The sequence below is a fragment of the Bos indicus x Bos taurus genome, chromosome 23 (genome assembly GCF_003369695.1).
Source record: "Bos indicus x Bos taurus breed Angus x Brahman F1 hybrid chromosome 23, Bos_hybrid_MaternalHap_v2.0, whole genome shotgun sequence".
Classification (NCBI taxonomy): domain Eukaryota; kingdom Metazoa; phylum Chordata; class Mammalia; order Artiodactyla; family Bovidae; genus Bos; species Bos indicus x Bos taurus.
The window spans coordinates 12,768,868-12,794,176 of record NC_040098.1 but is presented as its reverse complement, the minus strand read 5'-3'; the positions used below and the strand labels follow the sequence as shown (position 1 = coordinate 12,794,176).

General features: G+C 42.9%; 1 protein-coding gene and 1 long non-coding RNA gene across 2 annotated transcripts in view; one reads left to right on the top strand and one right to left on the bottom strand.

Annotated features, from left to right (window-relative positions):
- The window catches only part of ZFAND3 (zinc finger AN1-type containing 3), a 328,471-nt gene extending 312,476 nt beyond the window's left edge, over nucleotides 1-15,995 (bottom strand). Inside the window, exon 1 of the mRNA XM_027524033.1 lies at nucleotides 15,484-15,995. Within this exon, the coding sequence (XP_027379834.1) occupies nucleotides 15,484-15,554 (71 nt within the window). The 5' untranslated portion in view covers nucleotides 15,555-15,995. The remainder of the gene's footprint in view (nucleotides 1-15,483) is intronic.
- Nucleotides 15,996-16,106: 111 nt separating this feature from the next.
- Nucleotides 16,107-19,774, top strand: LOC113881197. The gene is made up of 2 exons (XR_003507967.1): nucleotides 16,107-18,865; nucleotides 18,942-19,774. It is a non-coding gene; the product is annotated as an uncharacterized LOC113881197 (long non-coding RNA).
- Nucleotides 19,775-25,309: the final 5,535 nt, after the last annotated feature.

Sequence of the window (25,309 nt, the reverse complement as noted above, 5' to 3'; positions counted from 1 at the left end):
TCAACATCATTTGTCACAAGGGAACTGCAAATTAGAACAAGATACCAAAATACACCTCTTAGAATGGCCAAAATCCAAAACAATGACATCAAATGCCAGGAAGGATATGTAGCAACAGAACCTCCTATTCACCCCTGATGGGAAAGCAAAATGGTACAACCACTTTGGAAAAACAGTTGGGCAGTTCCTTCCAAACTAAACATTCAAACTAAACATATTCTTATCAAACATTCCAGCAATCACACTCCTTGGCATTCACCAATTAGAAAACGTATGTCTACATAAAACCTTGCACACAAATGTTGATTAGCAGCTTTATTTATAAATGCCAAGACTTGGAAGCAATCAAGATGTCCTTCAGTGGATAAATGGATAAGTGGATAAAACTCATACATCAAACAATGGAATATCATTTTGCTAAAGAGAAATGAGCTTTCAAGCATATTCTTAAGTGAAAGAAGTCAATCTAAAAAGACTATTAACTGCATGATTCCAACTAGTACATGACATTTTGGAAAAAGTCAAACTATGGAGACAATAAAAAGACTAACAATTGCTAGAGGATAGAGAAATGAACAGGCATAACACGGAGGATTTTCTGGACAGTGAAACCGTCCTATACGCTACTATAAAGATGCATACATATCATCATACACCTGCCAAAACCCACAGAATGTAAAACCACCAGGAGAGAACCCTAACAGCAGCTGTGGACTTTGACAATGATTGTGTCAACGTACCTTCACTGACAGTGACCAGAAGACCACTAACGGGGATGCTGACAGTGAGAGAGGCCAAGCATGTGTGGGGACAAAGGAAATAGAGGAGCTCTCTGTATCTCCTGCTCAACTTTGCTTTGAATCTAAGCTGCTCTAAAAAATAACTTTTTTAATTCATCAAAGTGTACACTTAAAATGTGTGCCATAAACAAAGTTCGGCCTCAGTAAAAAGAAAAAAAAAAGTAGAAAAAGATTTAAGAATAAAAAAATTAATCTATAGCTTTAGAAGTCAGGATAGTGATTATCCCTGAGGAGGGGCAGTGACTGGAAGGGCAGAAGAAAGGCTTCTTAGGGGCAGGAATGCTATTTCTTGATACAAGCCCTGGTTACATTCACTTTGTGAATATCTGTGAATATTCACTTTGTGAAAATTCATTTCACTAGACACTTAAGACTTATGCATTTTTCACTATGAATGTTATACTTCAATAAAATATTTACACTTTAAAAAGGTATAAAAAAAGGAAAACATAAATAAGTGGGACTATCAAACTAAAAAGCCTCTTCTACATAGCAAAGGAAATCAGTAACAAAATGAAAAGGCACTTTACAAATGGGAGAAAATATTTGTAAATCATATATCTGATAAGAAGTTAACACCCAAAATATATAAAGGACTCATGACTCAATACCAAAAACACAATCCAATTAAAAAGATGTGAACATTTTTCCAAAGACGACATACAGATAGCCAACAGGAACATGAAAAGACGCTCTACATCACTAATCATCAGGGAAAAGCAAATCAAAACCACAGTGTGGTAGCGCGTCACACCACTCAGAACCGCTACTGTCACCAAGACAAGAACTATCAAATGCTGGCAAGGACACGGAGGAAAGGGAACCCTTGTACACTGTTGGTGAGAATGTAAATTGGTGTAACTGTTACGGAAAACAGTACAGGGCTTCCTCAAGAAATTAAAAAATTGATCTACCATATGATCTAGCATTCCCACTTCTAGGTATTTATCTAAAGAGAATGAAAACAGTAATTCAAAAAGATATGCACTCCATGTTCACTGCAGTATTACTTACAATAGCCAAGCCACAGAAACAACCTAAGTTGTCATACACACACACACATTTTCTTTGTTCACTCATCCACTGACGAATAAATACATGCACACGCATACAAAGAATGAAATCTTGCCACTTACAACAACATGGATGGACCCTGAGGGCATCATACTAAATGAAAATAAGTCAGATAGAAAAATACAAATAAATACTGTATGCTCTTACTTATATGTGGAATCTTTAGGGGTAAAAAAGGTAACATGTACAGAACAGATTGGCAGTTGGTGGTAGCAGGAGGTGAGAGGTGGCGAAATGAGCGAGGGGGTCAAAAGGTACAAACTTCCAGTTATAAAATGAATGTCATGGGTGACTACAGTTAGTAATATTGTATTATGTATTTATTTGAAATTTGTGTATTTATTTGCCAAAAGGTAGAGCTTAAAAGTTCTCATCACAAGAAAAATAATTTTGTAACTATGTATGGTGATGGGTATTAACTAGAGCTACTGTGGGATCATTCTGCAGTATCTACAAAGAGCAAATATAATGTTGTACACCTGAAACTAATGTGATATATCAACTATACCTCAATTTTTAAAATGTGATAAAAATATACTGACATGCTAATTCATCAAAACGCATACTCAACATTTCTAAAGTTAATCATGCCTTTCCCACAACCTGTTCATCATCTTTCAGATGGAATCACTTCAACTTAAGAAATTCCAAAGTATAAACTTTCTTCTACCAAACCAGACTTCACACACAACTGAGAGCTACCTTAGAGGCTGCTTCTACCATTTCACACTGGACTTACAAACAAATGGACTCACAAACGACCTTTCAAAAGCTAACGAGTGTGCAGGCAGAACTTCTATACCCACTGTATGTGACTGACCATCTTTTACCCAACTGCCCATGTCAGAAGTCTTGCTGCCTCTCTTTTCCTTTCCATGCCCCCCAACCAATCTGCCTCTGCTCTTACACTCAAGCCCTGCTCTTCAGTCCTCACTGCCCCAGTGCTATGGAGTGAAATGTTTGTGCCTCCCTAGCATTCACATGTTGAATCCTAATGTCCAGTGTGATGGTGTCTGGAGGTGAGGCCTTTGGGAAGCAACTGGATCATGAGGGCTCTGCTTAGATCATGGATCAATACCCTTTTAAAAGCAGCTGGAGAGAAGTCCCTCATCCCTTCCACCATGGAAGGTTATAATGAGAAGACAGCAATAATGAGGAAGCTGGCTCTCATCAGACACCAAATCCACCCATGCTGTGGTCTTGAACTCCCAGCTTCCAGGACTGCAAGAAATAAACTGTTGTTTACAAGCCACCCAGTCTATGGCATTTTGTTATCACAGCCCAAACACCCCGTTTTTGGCCCACATTCATTTGCAGCTCCGCTACTAGAGCATCCACTCCGAGTTACTTTATCTAGGGTTCACAGACTCTCTAGTCCACAGGTAGAAGTGCATTTAGATCTAACTGGTTTCCTTTGTGATCATCATGTTTTACTTTATGCTTTATCCCAAAAAGGGGTCTGCAGGCTCCACCAGATTGCCAAAGAGATCCACAGCCCAAAAAGGTTTAAGTGTTCTAACTAGATTCTGCTTCAATGCTTATACCCTCCAATTCTCCTCCACACTGTGGTCAGGGTAAATTTTTTGAAACATAAATATCATCTGCCATCCATACTTAAAATCCTTAAACATGGTACCAATGGCTTTCAGGATAGAATCTAAATCGAACAGCCCAACAATCAAGTAAGTTCCCGCGTGGCCCCTGCTCATCCCCTCAGCTTCATCTTGCCTTCCTCCATAGATGCAGCTAACATCCTGAACTGACTCAGCAATGCTCTGAGTTCAGTATGCTTTCTCACTCCTCCCTGTCTTTGCCTAAGCTGCTCCCCCTGCCTGGACAGCCCTTCCTCCCCTCTCCCTGTGGTTAACCCCTGCTCATCCTCCGCTGCCAGCTGAAGCACCACCTCCTCAGGGAAGCCCTCCTGGCCATGCCGCTCCCAGGCCTGGAAAGATGCCGTCAGTGTTCTCACGGCTCTGTGACCATCTCCACAGCACCTTCTGCAGGGTGTTTTGCTCATTTACCGTCTGCCACCCCTTCCACACTGTGAGCTTTCTTAGAGCGGAAGCCAGAACAGGGTATAACATGCCTAGCAGAGCTCAAGACACACAATAGAGTACTTAACAATGCTTGCTGAACAAGGCTCTGGAAAACGGCCAAACCAGCTTAAGCCCAGTCAGAAACCTCATCAACTAACGATGTGGAACTGGTCTGGAGATTACCATAAATGCAAACTGCCAGCTGAAGCAAGACAGTTCTGCATCTATTAATCTGCCACCAATGCTCCTTCATTCAAGGCTGAGAAGTTAGCCCTTAATAAATGTAACTACCCTGGTCGGGCACTGTGCCAAAGGGCTTGACAGGCATTAGTTCACTAAACATCAAAGCAACTCTGGGATATTCTTTTTTAAACAAAAAGAGGCAAAGAGGTAAACCACCCAAAATCAAGCAGAAAGTTATAAACTCAAATTTTCAAACCAGGTCTTTGATTTCAAAGCCATACCCAGCCACTGACCTCAGATGTTTTCTGAAGATAAGAGATCAGCATGCCCTTCATCTTTGGAGGCATTTTGGAAGGGCCTAGGTTGGATGAAGGCTTCCCCAGTGGCTAAGTGGTAAAACATCGCCTGCCAATGCAGGAGACACTGGTTTGACCCCTGGCACAGGAACATCCCCTGGAGAAGGAAATGGCAATGCACTCCAGTACTCTTGCCTAGGAAATTCCATGGACTGAGGAGCCTGGCGGGCTACAGTCCATGGGATAGCAAAAGTCAGACACGACTTAGTGACAAAACAACAAACAGGCTGGATGAGAGAGGAGCCCTTCCTTGGCCTCTTAGCAAATAAAAAATGTGTTATCCCCCAACCAACACTACAATTCTTTAAAATTTAATGTAATTTCCCCCATGTATATTCTTGAAAAATCTTTTCAAATAGAAGGGCTGTGATTTTCTTCCCCCAAGAACAGCAAATAAAGCAGGAGATGAGCAAAACATCGAACTCTCCTCATCAGGCTTGAGGTTGAAAAGGAAAAAGAAAAATACCTCCAAGGCATGAACTTGGTTGTGGCAACACCAATAATAAGAGAAAGCAGACTCTCGAAGGCCTGAGGCAGAGACACCACGAAGTACTCGCCTTTGAGAAGGTACTGTGAGGCTTCGCAGAAGATAGAGTTCTAACAGATGGAACACCAATCCTGCTGAAAGCGGCTGCCACTTCCACTAACTTTAGTTTGGAATTTGCACTACAGCTCTCATCCTATGATCTTTAGCACTTTCCTGTAAGACCCCTAGGGACTCACACCCTACACTTGAAGAAAAAACAGAATGTTTTCTTTAATCTCACCCACACCACCTGTTCACATTAGTTTCTCAACACCTTACAAATGTGGTCACCTCATATTTTGACTAGAAGTCGGTGACCACAAAGCATCTTCACTCCTGATTAACATATTCCCCATCCTCATCCCCTTGCAAGCCAGTCCCCCCGACCACTCTGTGTGTCCTTACTCTTCCAACCCACCTCCAAATCAGTGTCTGATACAGATCTGTCCAGTGAGTTTTCTGCATCCCAAAGTTAAACACAAAACCAGAACAATCCATTCTTCCTGTCCCTAACTCCAACCAAATACACATACAATATAAGTAATTTATCCACAATGAAAACTATTCGGGGAAACCTGGGGACCATTCAACTATGGAATCCTAAATATCTAGTCACCAGACAGTTTAAAACCAAAGAGGAAAAAAAATACAGCCTTTAAGGACACACTTCCACAGAAAAAATTTTCTGTGGCTATCATTTTCTAAATTAATACATACTGATATTATTCAGATTGCAAACCCCCAAAGAGACTCTTAGAGTACACCATGTAACACTCCACACTTTTATAAGACTGTATCTTTATCACTTTAAGTTACAGCAACTGTTCCATTAGATCCTGTCCCACATTTGGCAAAAACAAAGATTAGCTTTACAAATAAAATGCACAGTTTAAACACATCTTGAAAGTGCTACAGTACTGCGGGGTGGGAGAAGGAGCGACACGGACAACAGGTAAAGCTAATTAACAGTGATCTATACAGATCCAGGGAATATAGGCCTCAGAGAGTACATGACTATGTCCCCCCAATCAACAAAGGAATAAACCAAAAGGTCCTCTAAGCAAGGATCTGTGTGGATCAACATGCAAAAAAACACCTTTATTTTTAGAGGTGAGTAGCAGTTTTGTGTTATACTAAAAGGGAAAGGCAAAATAGATAAAAATGTATAACATGCAAAGTTTTATATGCAAACATAATGACTTGAAAAACCTGGTTTTCTGGATTTCAATGACATCTGAAGAAAAGGAATACAGTCCATCCATTGCTAGGACAGACACCAAAAAAATCTTAAATCTAAAAACATACACTGAAATACACCACACTTTTTCCCACCTCCAGTTTATTATTTCTTGCAGGTTAATACACACCTGCACAGTTAAGAATGATTATATTATTCCATCTATTTTGCCTCATTCATTATGCTGAAAAAAATTCAGGAGAACTTTGCCAGCACATCTATCTATATAAGATATTCCAAAAAGGGTTGAAATTGAAAAACAATGACCTGAAATAGGCAGAGACTGTCAAAGTATGGAAAGTGAAAGTGAAGTCGCTCAGTCTTGTCTGACTCTTTGCAACCCTATGGACTGTAGCCTACCAGGCTCCTCTGTCCATGGGATTTTCCAGGCGAGAGTACTGGAGTGGGGTGCCATTTAACTGATATGCAAAGCCCCCACCCAATTCATAGTCTCCAAAGTCCTGCCCCATTCTTCCCGTTAGGTATCCATTAATCTAGAGGAACCTTCCCACACTGTGTTCAGGAATGTTACCAGCACAAACATGTAAGAAAACCACGTCTGGCCCAAGAACTTGACTGCAGGAAGAGTATATGCGATACTTTTGAATGGTTAAAATACTTCTTCCAAAAGTGTGGCTAAAAGAGTGTGATTATTTATATAAATGCACTTCAACTTACCGGTGTGTGTGAGTCCAGGAGACAGATAAGACATGAATAACTGTTACTTCACATCACTCCACTTAAGCAGCAAGAAATTAGAACAGGTATTCCCCAAAAAGTCCCAAGTACACCACCACCAACCTCACTCTTTACCAGGACTTCAATGAGGCAGCAGTGAGGCTACACAGAGCCTGTCCACTGCCGAGGTTCTGCGGCGTGGTCTGCTCCTGCTTCCCTTCTCCCCACACCGGACTGGTCACAGTTGCGGTCCATGATCTTTCCCAGAACATTCTTCTGCCCTAGTAAAAAAACTGCACCTGTCTTCTGATACAGGACACTTGGTACAGTAGAATGAACAGATGCAGTTAGCTAGTACTACATCTTCTTCCTACTGCATTCTCCCTTCCTCTGGTGAACAGCTGCAGCCATAATTTCAGATGTCCAGCTCTGCCCCGGGCCTCAAGGGATGACATGACATTTTCATTCATCTTGTGCCATTTCCTCAGTCCACTGCGTGGGTTTGCCCAATGCTGCTGGATAATCCAATACACATTCCACCTTCCTCTGAATATAGAGACTTGAATTTATCAGAAAATCGAATGCATTTATCTCTGATCACATATCAAAAGCTATCATATGAGATTCACACTTGTGAATCTACAAAAGTCACAGTCCAAAGTGCATACCTTCAAAAATTCTCATTAAAGAGAAAAAAAAAAGATTCTCTATTAGTCCAACATCTCCCTGCATAGGCCTCTGAGGTTGCCAGTTTAATAAAGGTAAGAAAGGGGCAAAGATGACTGACCCAAAAGCTAACATGAAAAAAAAGTTCAAATTATAGACTAACTTATACTGAAATTTTAATTCCCAAAAATGATCAAAGGAGCACTTCCTTTGTTAATCTGAATTAACAATAGCAGTGCTTCTCCCTTTAGAAATAAAATATGTTAGAGCTGGAAAAAGAAAAAGAGCTAAATTAAACAAGCCTCACATTCTTAGAATATGAGAGAAAACACGGATCTAAAGAACTCACAAGTAAATACACTTGAAAGTCAAGTTTATCTTAATAAAGTTCTAGTTTTATCTTAATAAAACTAGAACAAAAGACAACAGGCTTGAAAATCCTGGCTGCCTCTCACGCCAACATTCTAGAAGAACATTATCCAACAGAACTTTTCAGGAGGATAAAGTGTTCCGTATTTGTGTTCCCCAATGGGGTAACCACCAGTTATTGAAAAATATTACTTAAAATACAGCTAGTATAACTGAAAATTGAATTTTTATTTAATTTTAATTAGTATGAATTTTAATAGCTATATGTAGCTAGTGGCTACCATCCTGGACACACAATTCTAAAATACAGTCTTAGATTCTGATTATTAAAAACTTCAAATGAAGCTCTTTAACTTCCCTTCTGCATTAAACACACAGAAAATTTCTTCCTTATTATCTCATTCAACAACATAATTTTGTTACCTAGGGACCCAGCCCAAAGCAGGATCAGCCTGTTTATCAAACCCCCTAGCAGAACAGAATGATATCAGTCATCCACCCAGGTGGAATGAAGGCTTTCTTTTGCAAACCACTCTGGCACAATGTCCCACAACAAGGCTGAATCTGAACAATTTAAGTGTCTCATTAAAATTATATTAATAAAAGTTTTGAGTTGTGACTGGCCAACTTCCTACATGTGGGTTTGTTTAGATACTGAACTTAACCTTTTTTCAAAAAGAAAAAGAATGTTTAACTTCAATCTTGATCATTAATTATTGTGGTAGCTCAAAACTTTGCATCAGTTTGCACAGACACAACCTCCTCATGACCTAATAAATTCAAATAATATTAGCTCTCACCCTCTTCATACTCTGCCCTCCATAAATATTTAATACACAGGGTTTTTTTTTTTTTAAAGAACTCTATATATTCAAAGAATTCTTAGCCCTCTGATTTTTCTAGTTTCTGGTTAATTTATGAAAGCTAATGTTAACTTTAATACCCAATTAAGGACTATGAAAGAGATTTTTAGTCAAAACTTTTCACCAGACAAAAAATTGGGTCTGCCTTTTTTTTTGGGGGGGGGGGGGGGAACGGGCGAAGTGAGAGTAGTGAATGGGGAGGAGAAAAGGATTATACCAAAAAAAGCATTATGTCCTATATTGTTAACTGGATCTAACTCTAAAAAGCCATTGACTCAAAACAATGTAAACAAAGACCATGGTTTCATTAAAAAAAAAAAAAAAAATTATCTCCCTGTGATCCATCTATCACATCAAAGGGCAAATTTTGTATTTTCTGGATACCTTAAATGTATTCAGGAAAATGGGGCAAACAGATAGATAAACATACTGACAGTAAACGGGCTTCCGAAGTGGTGCAGTGGTAAAGAATTTGCTTGCCAATGTTGGAAACGCAAGAGACAAAGGTTCAATCCCTGGGTTGGGAAGATCTCCTAGAGGAGAAAATGGCAACCTACTCCAGTATTCAGGATTATTCAGGAAAATCCTATGAAGAGAGCCGCCTGGTGGACCACAGTCCACAGCATCACAAACAGTCAGACATAAATGAGCACATGTGAGCGCGCACACACACACACGATACTTCATTTAAATCATTTTCCATCTTCAGATGCACACAAAATTCAAAAGATGCAGAGTAAAACTGCGTGACTCCCTGACATTTACCCAAAGGAGCTGAAAACTGATGTCCACAAAAACCTGCACGCGGATACTGATAGCAGCTATATCTGTAATTGTCAACACTTAAAAGTAACCAAGATGTCCTTCAGTAGGTGAATGGATAAACTGATACCTCCAGACAATCGAACCTTTTAAGTGCTGTAAAAAAAAAAAAAAGAGCTATCAAGCCACAAAAAGACATGAAGAACCTAAATACATATTTTAAGTGAAAGAAACCAACCTGAGAAGGCTACCTACTGCATGATTCCAACTATATGACATCTATAAAAGGCAAAACTACAGAGAAAGTAAAAAGATGAGTGGTTGACAGGGGATGGCAGGAGGGAGCAATGAACAGGTAGAGCACAGAGGATCCTTACAGTAGTGAAAACTACTCTATACACTATAATAGACACATGTCACTATACAGTCATCCAAACCCATAAACCGTACACCACCAAGAGTGAACTGTAGCATATACCATGGACTTTGGTGACAAAGACTTGTCGAAGTAGATTCATCACTGTTATAAGCACACCACTGTGGTGGAGACGCTGATAACAAGGGAGGCTGTGCATGGATGGAGCAAGGGGTATATGGGAAATCTCTGTACCTTACTCTCAGTTTTGCTCTGAACCTAGAACTGCTCTATAAACATAAAATCTTGTTTTAAGAAGTCTGTTGTTGTTTCTTAGTCGCTAAGTCATGTCTAACTCTTTTGTAATCCCATGGACCATAGCCCACCAGGTCTATGAGACTTCCCAGGCAAGAATACTGGAGTGGGTTGCCATTTCCTTCTCGAGGGGATCTTCCCGACCCACGGATCCAACCTGCATCTCCTGCAATGGCAGGCAGCTTCTCTACCACTGAGCCACCAGAGAAGCCCTAAAAAAATTTAAAATAAATAAAACTGCACAAATGAGCTGCTTTGTGTTTAAGAGAATGTTTAAAGAGGGGTTTTCTAATCAAATGGATAATTAGTGACATCACTGGAATGAACATTCTACTGATTAACTACTGAATCATGCTGTGTTCACATGGAATTTAAAAGCCCAGGTTAAGCTGGGTGAAGCGTGGCAACATGTTCCAAGTGGAAGACAAACTGAAAAATCAAAAATGAATGTGAGCGAGAGGGCCACACACTGCCAGGAGCAAGCATACTTGGCAGATAACTCACAGAGTGACAGAAGCAGAGTTCTATACCAACTCCCAAAGCCTGGTCTCAGAGACCATAAAAGAAATAATAAAAATAAGTAACCTCTGTTTAATCTAACTAGTCAGTGTCTTGGCTGAATCAACTTTCTACTAGTAACCAATTCAGCAACAGAATTTATTTTTTAAGATTACTCTTGATCTCTGCTCTAACCCCATCTTTATTTAAAATTCATCATTATTTAGCAGATTTAGTTGGTAAGTAAAATGCCTCTCAACAGAATAGATCACAAACATGAAACGCTAATAAAATCTATTTCCCTAAAGAAAATGTACCCATGTAATTTATGACATGATTCATTAGAAAATAAATCATGAATGTCTTTTTATCAAAACAATGAGACTCTTACCAAATAAATCCCGTATCTAAAACACTCCATTATTCCCTAAATATCTGACTGATCATTTATATCTACCATACTTTAAATTTCCTTACAAAAAAAAAAAACCATACTTCTCAAAGCTGCCATTAAATAACACTGTGATTCAGACTGTCTCCAATTGTAAAGGCAGAATATCAATAGTTTTAATTAGATATTTATACTTAATAAGTAGAATTAGGGGAAAAAAGTCCACCTTTCCCCATCCTAATTAATTATCCTTTCTATTAACCTATAATACACTCAGTATCTTCTTTTCTTCCTTTTTTTTTTATATAATATTCTAGGTCTACTCTTTGAACAACTTTTGAAAATATTTGTGAAGACTCTATATCCCTCAGTACACTGTTTCAACAAATACCACTTATATCTATATAATTTAAAAGTGCTTTTACATATATCTGTATTTCAACTGAAGAAAATGCACCAATTGACTATTTCATTTCAGATTTGACAATCATAAACTAGCCTGATTTCTGCATGATTACTGAATGCCTAAAATAAGCCAAGAAAATGCTCATGCTTGTATTTCACTAAAAATTTTCAGGGAAAAAATTGTTTATGGTCATTAACTCTGAAAACATTTATGAGCTACACAAACATCTTCCAAATTTTATAAAGAGGTAAACCTTCAACAGTTTGCAAGGTAGCAAAGCTTCCCACCAGTCTCTCTGTAACACAGTAACTTAATTACCTCCACACAATTTCACAATACAAAACTAGAAACAGAATGTGTTCCAAGCACTAACATATTTGCACTGCTGCTCCTCCTGGCATTCTCCTTCCTAACTGCATTACCACAAGACCCACCTGAAAGCTCTATTTCAACCAACCCCACCTGACTGGTGTCCTGAGTGGATAATGCTGGGCAGCAAATCCTACACCCTAAGTCACTGGAGAGAAGAGCAGTCCTAAAGGAACTGCCTTAGTCAGTTAATGCCAGAACATTCTGCTAAGAGGCTCCTCTGCAAAGGGCTGGGTGTGGGCCCTGGCTAGCTGACTTTATAGACCTGTGGCTTCCAAAGAGTGCAATGCTGACTAAAGTTTTTACAACACCCTCACCTTCATGTTCATGAAGGGAAAAGCCAAGAGGCCTCCTCAGTGGCGTGTCTCCACTCTCCCTGGCTCACAGACACACCTTCTCCCCAGTCTTCTGTACCTCTGGACTTGGCAACACGCCACAAACACACAGACACCGCATTCTCTCTCTCACACACACAATCATACCCACATACCCAGGCAACTCTCAAGATCATCCAATCATCTTTCACATTAAAGAAGTCACCTCACAACCCACTCAAAGTTCTTCGACAGCTCCCCAGTGCACTCAGGACAAAAATCCAAAGTCTAAAGCATCACCTATGGAGCCCTGTGTCACTAACTGCTCTCATCACTTCAGCCACGTTTCCGGCTGACCTGTCTTCACAATCTACCAATCCTCTACAATGAACTTTCAGCTCCTCAAATTTGTAGTGCCCTAACATTCAGTCCTTCACCCATGCTATCCCCTCTACCTAAAAGAAATCACTCTTCTATTTCCATTCTCTCTTAATCTTCCTACAGGTCTAGGCTGGGCAACACCCTCCAGGCTAGCTTCCTCTATCTCTTCTTCAACTGTAGTAGGTGCCCCTTCCAATACACCCTCAGTTCAGTTGCTCAGTCTTGTCTGACTCTGCAACCCCATGGACTGTAGCACGCCAGGCTTCCCTGTCCATCACCAACTCCCGAAGCTTGCTTAAACTCATGTCCATTGAGTCGGTGATGCCATCCAACCATCTCATCCTCTGTAGTCCCCTTCCCCTCCTGCCTTCAATCTTTCCCAGCATCAGGGTCTTTTCCAATGTGTCTAATGCACCCTACACCAAGCCGAATACACTCACTGTAACTAGTGTTTCACTATTCTATGCCCCTTGCTCCCAGAGAACAGTGCCAGTGCTCCTCTTGTCTATTGTACCAGAGCCGCTCAAATATTTGCTAAATACATTCTAAGTTTACTTAATGAATGTAACTTAATATGAATGCAGCCCATAAATAAGGGAAACATGTCCCAAGTCAGTCATGATATAATGGAATCTAGGCAGCAATTTCCTTATACTTTCGTATAAAGTGCAAACTACAAATGCGTTTAGGAAAGGTTAAAACATTATACATTAAAAAGAACACCTTTCATCATAAATATATTAGTTTTTTTCCAACTCCTGTTAGTTCTTCCTTGGTGGTTCAGTAATAAAGAATCCATCTGCAAAGCAGGAAACTAGGGTTTGATTCCTGGGTCAGGAAGATCCCCTGGAAAAGGAAACAGCAACCCACTCCAGCATTCTTGCCTGGGAAATCCCATGGACAGAGGAGCCTGGCAGGCTACATACAGTCCATGGGGTTGCAAAAAAGTTGGACACAACTTAGTGACTTAACAACAAATAACAAATTCCTATTAGGCAAACTGTAGTTCATAAAAAGTATCATAATGAAAGTACCAAAAAAGCAGCTCTGGTTGCTTCTCGGACAAGTCTGGTATGAGTGTAACTAACTATTCCTCTCTACCACCAAACTCGCCTTGCATTACTCAGAACCTTGCTCAGTTTCTAAGTCCTGACATAGATCTTTTATTAAGGGTTCCACTTATAATAATGGTCCCAAGGACATAAACGTGTTGCCAGGAAATAGACCTGATACATCCTGGGCATTAGCTGCCACTGGCAGCTACTTTCTTTGAGCCACATGTCTTCTTATGAGTTACAATCTGAGGCTTGTGACACCAGATTTTTCCAGGGCAGCAGACTGATGTCATAAACGTGATGGTACTAAGCACTCTAAAGAGCTCACCAGCTCCACCCTGAAATCCCTGAATGCAAAAGGAAGCTTCCCATCTGTAAATAAAGCCTCAGTTTCCCCAGCTATATATAGAGAATGCTTCCCACTTAGGTTTTTGTGGGAATTAGACAGCCTATGAAAGTACTTAGCAGACAACACCATTATTATTTTCAAGTCAAAAAGACGGGGAGACTACAAAACCTAAGATATTTTCACATCTTCAGAACTTTTGGTAATACCATAACTTATTTTTCGCTAATATCCTTTCAGCAGGAAATTTCTGTGAAACAAAAGGCAGAAAGATGAGGAAATGAGAATCGATTTTTTTTTTTTTTGGTCATAACCTTTGATTACAAACTCCACAGTAATCTACATTAAGATCCACTTTCTAATTTATCTCTGCACTCCCAAAAATCATAGCCTTAATTTCTACTTCAATCATCCCTAGGATCTGAAAGACAGTAAAGATATATCTTCAATACATCTTTCCAAAATGCTCTCACAAGAAATAATCATTTCCTTACTGCCTCTACGCACCTTCGAATATACTGAATCTTTGGAAAATAAAAAAGCTAAATCACAAAAGTTGGCTTTCAAGGTCTCCAGTTTCTTTCCAATAGACCTAGAGTCATGAGTTATAATGGAAGCACCTGTCGGGTAAAACGGGTGGCAATCCTTAAAACTCCAAGTGTAACAAGAACTTAAACTGTAATTACAGGTGGTAAAGTTGACTTCCCACCTCATACATTTTCACTCTAACACAGGATGGCCAAATAATAATATAAGCTGGCCAAGGTGAACATTTCTATCATTAAAAAAAGAAATGGAAGAGAATTTGAGCCAATTAAGCATACAGGCTCTCACGTTCCTAAGTCAAGCTGACTTGAGGTTTGTTGTTTTTTGTTTTTTGTTTTTGACAAGGAAATCTTACAGATCTTCTGAAACGTGTTTTGAATGAAGGTGAGAGACCTCAAGAGTCTTGTAACTTTACCCAAGCCTGGGTTCTGGGCTCAACTTTTTAAAATGGGTGACGTGTGAACAGCTTCCTAAAAGCAAATGGGACTAGGATATAATTTAGGAAGTGATGATGCAAGTCTCTGGGGGACAGGGAGGAGGGGAGGTGAAAAAGTCAGAGGAAATACCCTCCCGGTTCCTGGGGGCACCAACTCAAGACCAAGGAGGGAAGGAAGGACCGGCCTCCAAAAGCCGAGGAAAGGGGGCACCCCCAGCTCCAGCCGAAGGTGCCAATGCCGCCCCCTCACCCTTCCCGCGGCCCTGCCCCCCTCACCCGTGGCCCGGGAGGCCCCTTTCGGCCCGAGCCTCCAGCAGGCGAGTCCCCGAGGGTGGCAGCGCACCCCAGGCAGGGCCTTCTCGGCCCACCGCACCCCCCAGCTCTCCCGAACCTGGAGCCCCTCCCTGCAGGCCCGGCCTGGGCCCAGCCCGAGGGTTCCGGCCTCCCCGGGCCCCGAGGCCTGCCCTGGCAGCTCCGGCGCCCGCGCCCCGGCCCCCGCCCCCACCCGGCAGGGCACTCACCCCCAGAAGCCGCAGGGACAGCGAGGCGGCAGACTGGGCGCTTTGCTGCGCTCGCTCCCAGCGTCTCCCATGGTGCTCGGCGGCGGCGGCGGCGGCGGCGGCGGAGCTCGGCGGCGGCAGCGGTGGCAGCGGCTGGGCCTGGGCCCCGCTCGAAGGAGGCGGCGGCGGCGGCGTCGGGGGGCTCAGGGCGGGGGGAGGGGAAGGGAGCGGGCGGGCGCGAGTCCGGGGCTCCGAGCCGGGATTCCAGGCCGGTCAGCTGGAGGCGGGCCGCACCACTCGGCCTGCGGAGACAGGGGGTGGGGGTGGGGGGAGGCCGGGGAGGAGGCGCGGAGAGTAAGAGGGAGGGGAGCTGAGGAGGTGGGGCGTGCGGGTGAACCGAGGACCGCGGGGCGGGGAGGAGGGAAGACCCGGCGCCCTCGGCAGTTCCCACCGCCGCTCCCAGCCACAGCGATGTCCCGTGCGGCGGCGCTGGGAAGGACCTCAGGCCCCCCCCGCCGGCTCCGGCGTAGCAGCGGCCGCTGTGAAAGCCGCGGCCCCGCTCGCTCCGTAACACCCTCCCCTCCCCCGGAGGCTGCGCTGACCGGACAATGGCCGCTCCGCCCCCTCCCCGCCTTGAGCACCCCTCCCGAGGAGTCACACAATGGTCTCGCCCGGGGGGGTGAGGGGAGCCGCCGCCGGAGCCCGGCAGCTGATCAGCTGGGCGCCGGGCGTGCCACTTTGTTCAGCTCCTCAAAGGAAGAGGACGGGGCCGTGGGCAGAGCCGAGACCGCGGGGCTGTCACTCGACGACAGGCCTCGGTGGCTTTCGTATCTTTCGGGACTTTTAAGGTCTGAGGGAAACTTAACCTTCCCCCGCCCCGTGAAGAAGGGGAAAGCACGCTGCTGAGTACTCTGGGGCACGTTGCCTCCCGCGAAACGGGAGTGGTACGCCCCAAGCGAGGAGGGGGGAGGAGCAGACTAGTTGTTTAAGGGTAAGTTGGGCCGGTCCCGGAGCGGCGGCCGAGCATCGCGCATGCGCCCGGAGACCCCGTAAGCCGGACCGGGGAGGGGCTCGGAGGAGCGTTTCCAAACCCGGAAGTGGGGCTCGGTCTTCTTGGGGCCGTCGGGGTCTTCAGCTAGCCGAGAGGTGCATGGACCCTGCTCTCCTGCCCCTGGGAGATGTCGGGGGGCATTTCTCAGTGAACTGCTAACCCCTGAAAAAATCTCTCTTCCTAGATCTCCTACACCCAAGCTCACTCTTCCTGTTCCACCTGGAGAACTGGTCTCCCTTTGGCAGCGGTAAACTTTTGGGAATGTCCCTCCTCTCCTCCGCACCAGCAATGGAGAGGGAGCAAGAGGGTAGTGTCTGGGTCAGATTCCGTGCTCTTCTATGCCTATCGGTGTCCCCAGCCTTAGAGACACGAGTTCACTCCCTTTGCCGAAGCGAGGACAGCGTCTGTTCTTACTGGAGTGGACATTTTGGTTTTCGGAGGGGAACTATGGCCAAATCAGTGATGGAAATTTGGGAAGTGACCACAAAGTTTGAGCCACTAAAAAAACGAGTCCTTTAGCGCTCATTGTCTCTTAATCCTGAACCCATTCTAAGTTTCAGCCAGTCGTGAGCAGAAGGTAATTATTGATGACTAATTTCAACAAGGAGCAAATTTCCACCAGATCTGGAGAAATGACCCAAAGCTGAGGCCCTTATGGGCGAACTTCTCAGTCCCTGGGAGGCTTCCTGTCTTTTTTTTTTTTTTTCCCCTTGTTTTCTTTTCTCACAGTTCAGCATGTTCACAGGCGGACTTGAAGACCATTCACAGGGGCCTTGAACCCCTTTTCCTGGCACAGAGAGGAGGAGGGCTTGCCAGTTAACAACCACAAACCCTATTGTAAACAGACGTTGCTTGCTGTCCCCTCCTGCCCCTCACCAATTAAAGTTTTCTAAATAGTCACAATTATTTTAAGTTCAGTGCTGCTGCTGCTAAGTCGCTTCAGTCGTGTCTGACTCTGTGCGACCCCATAGACGGCAGCCCACCAGGCTCCCCTGTCCCTGGGATTCTCCAGGCAAGAACTGGAGTGGGTTGCCATTTCCTTCTCCAGTGCATGAAAGGAAGTTGCTCAGTCGTGTCCGACAGCACTGAGCTCCCTCGCTCACAGCACTGGTATGAAATGCCCGTTTTGTTTGTGCATGCTCTGTGGACTTATTAAGGTTCTTGTTGCGTCTTCTGACTTCTAATAATCTGGGAGAGACATCAGTGAGCGGGCCTGAAGAGAGATCTTAGGGGCCCACCTACCTCCTATCTCGTAAATAGCAAGGATCCCACTTGGTTTAGCATTCCTCCTAAACAGGCTCTTACTGATAAAAACAGTTATTGCAAAAATCAAACCACTTAAAGCCAAAGTACTCCCCAAATGAAATGGTGATTTATTTTGCTTAATATTTAGTTTCGACTTTGTGGATTTTCACAAGACTTCAATAAATATTTCTGTCAAAAGCCTATAGAGTGGATGAAGTCATTTGGCACATCTAGCTATCAGTGAGCTTGTGTTTCCTTAAATCTTCACTTAAACTGACATAAAATTGCCACATTCATGAAAGATTTACAGCCTTTGAGTTTAACAAACTGAGATTAAGTGGGACTCTTGCTGTTAGCATCTTGACAACTTTCTATTGTATGTGGGGGAAAAAAAACCTAAAAGCAAAAGGAAATTTTTATGTAAAACATGATTGTCATCTTACAAACTGCTTGTCTACCTGTATGTTTGCCAGTTATTCAATTTAACAAGCATTTATTAAGTACCCAGTATGTACCAGGCATTTCCTAAGGCTCTGTCCCTCCTACTCCCCTCTGCCCCTTCCTCTGTTACCCAGCACACTTCTATTGCCCCTTCATTTATTTATTACCTCTATGTCTCCCGTACTCTGATCAGGCAGAATTGGTCCCTCCTTCTTCTGCGCAGATAGTCCCCATTATAGGCCTAGGAAATTTATATGTCTGTGTGTTCTCACAAAACCTAGCTCCAAAAGGACTAGCTCTTAGAAATTGCTGTTAATGTACCGACAACCAAGTGGGGTATTACCTAGATTAATTTTATTACCAAATACTGTTGTTTTATTTCTATATATACCTTTCTGTTAGTGCATGTTCTGTAGACTTGTGGGCTCCACCAGTCTCGGTGGGACTGCAGCAAACTCAATCAGTGTTTGTTGAATGAAAGAGCTAATCTGATAAAAGTCACTCTTAGTCAAGGCTCTTTTGTCTGCCAGTACAGAAACCTACTGAAACTTCTTTGTGAAAGAAAAAAAAATTAAGGAAATAATCTTACAGAACCCAAAGGCACAGAGAGCAACAAGATCTCACGAAGGACTGGAACAATGATTTAACTTACCAGCATGAAGCCCAGTAGGTATTCCTTCATTATCTCTTTTTCTCCCTGGTCAAATGTTGTTCTCTCTACAGAGCTGCTGCTTCTTTGCAGACTTGCCTTCACTGCTTCTCTGGGAACATAGTAGAACGTGGCTGTCCACGTTTACATATCCTCGCTTCCAGAACATGGCTGTCCAAGCTTACGTATCGTCATTTCAAGAACTAACAGAGATTGGGACTTCCCCGGTGGTCCAGAGGCTAAGACTCTGTGTTCCGAATTCAGGGTCCCTGGGTTCGATCCCTAGGTCAGGAAACGAGATCCTGCATGCTGCAACTAAATAATCCGTATGCCTCAAAGATCACAGATCCTAAGTGCTGCAACTAAGACCCAATGCAGCCAAATATTTTTTAAAAAAGAAATTGGAAATAGCCAAGAATTTAGAACTTGCAGAGATTAATTAGTATCTATAAACCTCATTTCCCAGGAGAAAGAACTTTATTGATCTAAATCATGACAGATTGTCTATTCCTCGTACAGTCTCCTTTAGCCAGTGGAGCGTAATGTAGTCAGGGCTCTTTACTTTGTAATGCAAACATGGCTGCTAGAGGCCCACCCTTGTAGCCTACAGTTCTCAAAGAAGATCAGTGATATTCTTGGCAAAGATTCCAAAAGGTGTCTACCACAGACCAAAACAGGAATAAATGGGCAGCCTGAAATTGAAAAGCGTATAGAACAATGGACAAGTTCAAGAATTTTCCAACAAAGGAACTGCTATTTAAACTATTTCAGGCCTAAATTTAAATGGCACTCCCTCAAATAAGCCTTCACTAATACCCTGCACCAATTAAAATTATGTTACTCCATTTTTATCTTCTGTGGCACTCTCTTCCTTTGCAGCACTGTTCACAGTTTATAATTAAATATTTATTTGTCTCCTCTCCAAAGATCATGTCTGTTTACTGCTATATACATAATGCCCTGGGCATATTTGGTTGGCATTCAATAAATATTTGTTGAATGAATACAAAAGCACAATAATTTGTTCTATCAATGTGAGACTCATATATGAATTGGCATCCTAATCAGGCTATCCTGGGGAAACGTCTCCATCACCACTCAAATCACCTGAAGGCACTGAAGCTCACAGTGAACTTTTTTGTTACACAGCAGTTGTAAGAAATAAGACCCAGTGTTCATCTGCTTCCTCCTATTATCTTCCTGCTGCTGCTAAGTTGCTTCAGTCGTGTCCAACTCTGTGCGACCCCATAGATGGCAGCCCACCAGGCTCCCCCGTCCCTGGGATTCTCCAGGCAAGAACACTGGAGTGGGTTGCCATTTCCTTCTCCAATGCATGAAAGTGAAAAGTGAAAGGGAAGTCGCTCAGTCGTGTCCGACTCTTCGCAACCCCATGGACTGCAGCCCACCGGGCTCCTCCGTCCATAGGATTTTCCAGGCAAGAGTACTGGAGTGGGTTGCCATTGCCTTCTCTGTATTATCTTCCTAGCTGGCTGCTAACTCTTCATTTTTAGTTCCCAAAGTTTCTTTGTGAAGAACCCTTGAACCATTTCCTATAAAGTGCCCACTCAATTGGCCGAAAGCTCAGAGAAAACCTAAAAGTTCAGGACATCATCAAATTAGGGGACCAAAGTGTGGGGGGTAATTGGCAGAAGTGCTTTCGTCATAACTGTCTTGACTATTTTCTACTGTAGATTACATTCCAAATGAACCTATAGTGTGACTCTTTGGAGTAGTTTGCAATCACCATTGGCCCAAAAGGAGCCATCTACATGGCCCACAGGGTTTAGGAAAGGATAATATTAATGCTTCAGCTGCTCCTGAAGTACCAACCGAGGTTGTATATGAAAGATGTGATTCAAGGGCAGAGGCTCAGAAGGGCTTGTTGTTCAGTCACTAAGTCACATCCAGCTCTTTTTGACCCCGTGGACGGCAGCATACCATGCTTCCCTGTTCTTCAATATCAGAGGAGCTGCTTTCTTGGTAACACTGAGTCCAAAGACCTTGGCCCTGAAAGTCACAACCTAAAAGGAGGCACAAGTAGAGACCTGAGACAAAACAGATGGTCCTCCAACTCTGATTCTAATCATTACCCCATGACTCTTAACTCCCTTTCATCATTATCATTCATTCTTATTAGTGCTGATGTTCAATCCAAATTCTAGCCTCAGTCTTTATCCTCATCCTAATATTATCTGTAAAATTTAATCCTAGATTGTAAACCTAATCTCAACCCTAATACTCAGAGCTTAACAAGGCTCCTTGCCTTCCCACTGTCTTATTTTCCCTCGCTCTTCTGCTTGTATCCCTTGGCCCTGACCCACTCCAAGAAACAGAGAACTCTTTAATATCCTGAGCCACTGGGGAGATTGGGAACCAGTTTCATTAATCCTAAAAAAAGATCCTTGGGCTTTCAGGAAAGAGAAAGTGGATGAGTCTCTCACCTGCACAGGACACAGAAATCCTCCACAGTCACAACATGGCCTGTTGCCCAATTCAGGAGCTGCTTGGCCTCTGAAAGCCCGGGGGGGGGGGGGGGGGGGGGGGGCGGCGGCGGGGAGGACGCAATCCAAGTATAGACTCAGGAGCCTGTGGTACAGCTGGCCAAGAGCAGGAGATCTGACACCTTTCTGCAAAATGATCAGGTTAGATTAGAAGGGGGGATGGCAAACCATGTTCTCAGAGCAAGAATTCTGGTTTCTGCTCTCCTGCCTCACTTGAGTTTGGTTTTCCAAAGGGAAAAAAAAAAAAAACTTTTTCTTTTTTTTTTTTTTTTTAAGTTGCTAAGCCAGCCCCTCCCTGAGCTTCCTTCTGGCCCTCAAGTTTTCTGATGTGCAGTTGATTCTTTCAGTCACTTACGGTCCAGTTGGCATGGATAAACTCTCAGAGCCAAGGGAAAAGAAGAGCAACCAAGCATACCGTCTCCAGCTCTTCTCAGGAAACTAAAAATAAATAAAATGAAGAGTGTGATGGGGAGGAGAGGGGAGGAATGGAGAAAATGCTGCCATTTCACGTCCTCTGTTCTCTTGCTCATGAAGCAATTGCTGATTTCCCTGCTGCTCACACCCGTCTTGGTGTGAAATTTGATTTTTACTGACTTTGAAATTTCAAGAATGGGAATATTGTTTTTCCCAGAAATACTTGACCTTTGTGGAGAAAAAAAATTCAAATGATGAAAAAGTAAAAGTTCTTCCTAATACCACCCGCCTCCTCAGAGATATGCTTTGTTAACAGTTTGGTATATAGCTCTCCAGGCTTTTCATTTATATGTGAGTATATAAATGGGGTCATTCAACACATAGCATATTCTAGCTGATTATTTTTAACTTAGAAATATGTCTTGAACGTCTTCTATAATCTACGCATATAGCTTTGCAGTCTTGTCTTATAGCTAAATGTATTAGGGTTCTCCAGAGATATATGTGATATATATATATGTATATACATGTACATACATATATGAGTGTGTGCTCACTCAGTCGTGTCCGACTCTGCGGCCCCACGAAGTGTGTAGCCTGCTGGGGTCCTCTGTCCATGGAATTTTCCAGTCAAGAATACTGGAGCAGGTTGTCATTTCTACTCCGAGGGATCTTCCTGACCCACCTTCTATCTACTAATGGTTAATATAATATGAAATCATATATAAAAATATATATGATAGCCATATACGTGAGATTTTATTTATTATATCTATGAAGTATAATCATATATATTGTTATTTATTCATTTATTTATATTTACCATGTATGTAAAAAGAGATTTGTTATAAGGCGTTGGCTCATGCAATTACAGAGGCTGAGAAATCCCAGGATCTGTAGTCAAAAGACCTGAGAACCTGGAGAGCCAATCGCTTAAGTTCCAGTCTGAACCTGAAGACAGAAAACTCATGTCTCAGTTCAGAGACCATCAGGCAGAGAGTAAATTCCCTCTTGCTCAAATTTTGATCTATTCAGGCCTTTAACAGGTTGGATGAAGCCTCCCACATTGGGGAGGGCAATCTGCCTTACTCACTCTACTGATTCAAATGTTAATCTCATCCAGAAACATCCTCACAGACACACCCAGAATGTTTAACCAGATATCTGAGCAGTCCATGGCCAGGTCAGGTTGACACATAAAATTAAACATCACACTAAAATGACAGGCTCCAAAATCAAGTTGACTAAGTTGGAATCAGCCTCCTACCAACTATAAGATGAGCCTCTAAGGGAATTCCTTAGCCTGTCTGTGCCTCAGTTTCCTCATTTATTACTGGAGAGCTTTTCACATGCCTAATTTCTCTTTGATGGCCCTACTTTTCCTGATCCCAGGCCTTTTAAGAGATGCACACACAAACTAGGCTTTGTTAGGAAGCCCTAACCTCTGGCCATAGAAATTCAGATTAGCTCATGGAGAACCAGGGCCATCCCTGGCCTGACTTGCAGTCTTTGCCTTCTGATAGAAAGTGTCCTTGGGCCCATGTAAGCCCAGAGCTTGATAGGGACCCTCCGCTTGGAACCAGGCCACCAAAAACCAAGACAAACAAAAAAAAATATCTTGAAAGACAGCTAGGTCCAGCTTTCTACTTTTATAAAAAATTTTACAAGGAATCTTCCCCTATAATCCTATTAATGTCTTGGATAAATTTTTTAGAAAAAGAATTGCAATACTGTTTAACATTTGTTTGTTTTCAGTAGCTAGGTCGTGTCTGACTCTTTGCAAAGCCATGGACTGTAGCCCTCCAGGCTCCTCTGTCCATGGGATTTCCCAGGCAAGGACACTGGAGTGGGTTGCCATTTTCTTCTCCAGGGGATCTTCCTAGACCAGGGATCAAACCCATGGCCCCTGCATTGATAAGCAGATTCTTTACCACTGAGCCATCAGGGAAGACCAATTTCCCTCCAGAAAGGCTGAACCAATTTATATTCCCTCCAACAGTGAGTAAGAAGACAGATTTCCCAGCACCTCAGTAGCACTGGGATATCATTACTCTTTCTAATCATTGCCAAGGTCAAAGGTAAAAAATGAAAACCCAATGGATGTTTTAATTTGCACTTTTGGGTTATTAATGAGGACCAGATTTTTTTAATATCATATTTTTATATATGATATAAAAATAGTTGAATTTGAATCTGGATTTATTTTCGTGTGCATCATGTATTTATAGCCTTGGTCAATTTTTCTACAAGGATTTTTTTTCTTATTTAAAACATTTATGTTGGGACTCCCCTAGTGGATAAGAATCTGCCTGCCACTGCAGGAGATACAAGCTCTATCTCTGGTCAGGGAAGATCCCACATGCCATGGAGCAACTTAGTCCATGTGCCATAAATACTGAGCCAGTCCTCTAGGGCCCGTGAGCCACAACTACTTTGCCCCCACATTCTAGATAGAGTCCATGCTCCGCCACAAGAGAAGCCACTGCAAAAGAGTAGCCCCCACTCACTGCAACTAGAAAAAAGTCAGAGCAAAGCAACAAAGACCCACTGCATCCAAACACAAATTTTTTTAAAAAGACATTACTGTTGATATTGAGAATATTAACCTTTTATCATATGTACGACAAATTATTTCACTGCTATTTATTTCTTAACTGTATCTAGACTTTTGATTTTCAGGAGTCTAAAATTCAGAGGAACTCTGCAAATGAACTTTGGCTAATGTTTGAATTGCCAACACACAGACACTTCTTTCTTAAGGCCTCTAGTTTATAGGTTAAAAAGAAAAGGAATGAAAGGGAAAAATACAGGAAATTGGAGGAGATGGGGGCAAGCACTGAGGGAAACCCCATCCCCCCAGGCCCCCAAATCTAGCTCATCTCAGGCAGGCTCAGCTCTGCCTCCTTGGGTCAGCCTAGCTCCTTAGCGCTCAGGTGCCAGTCCTGAGCTCCCTGAGGTGACTCACCCAGGATCTGCCTCAGCCTTTCTGATTTCCTGTCTAGAGGTGGAAAAACAGCCAGAAGTAGTGGCAGCATAATTCTGTCAGTCCCTGGAGATTGGCCTGAAGTTCCCCATCAAGTCCCTCGCTCAAGTTCGCAGACAGTATCTAGGAGAGACGACCAATACATGCAACCAGGCTGGGCTCCACGACCCAGTGGGAAGAACCAAAGGTCTTTGAGGAAGGTGGAGTGGTTAGGGAAAAGGCTTAGAATTCATTGTTAGGTTGAAATTAGGGAGAAAGCCAGCATTGGAAGGACTAGGCTGGGGAGTCAGGAGAAGGAATTTAGAATAATACCAAGCAGAACTGGTGGCTTAGGTAAATGGTTATGATTGGGGAAGAGGCTTAGATGTTCAGGATGGGGTTGAAAGGCAAAGGTTGGTGTCTTAGACTGGATTCCTTTCCCCCTACAAAAGCTGGCCCTGAAACAAGGATTGGGAGATACAGAGAATACTAATAGGGGTGGTGAAGTGGCCAATAAAGGGTGTGTCATCAAGCAGCTATCACTGGGAGTGGCTAGAGTTCTCCCAGTGACTAGTGACTAGTCC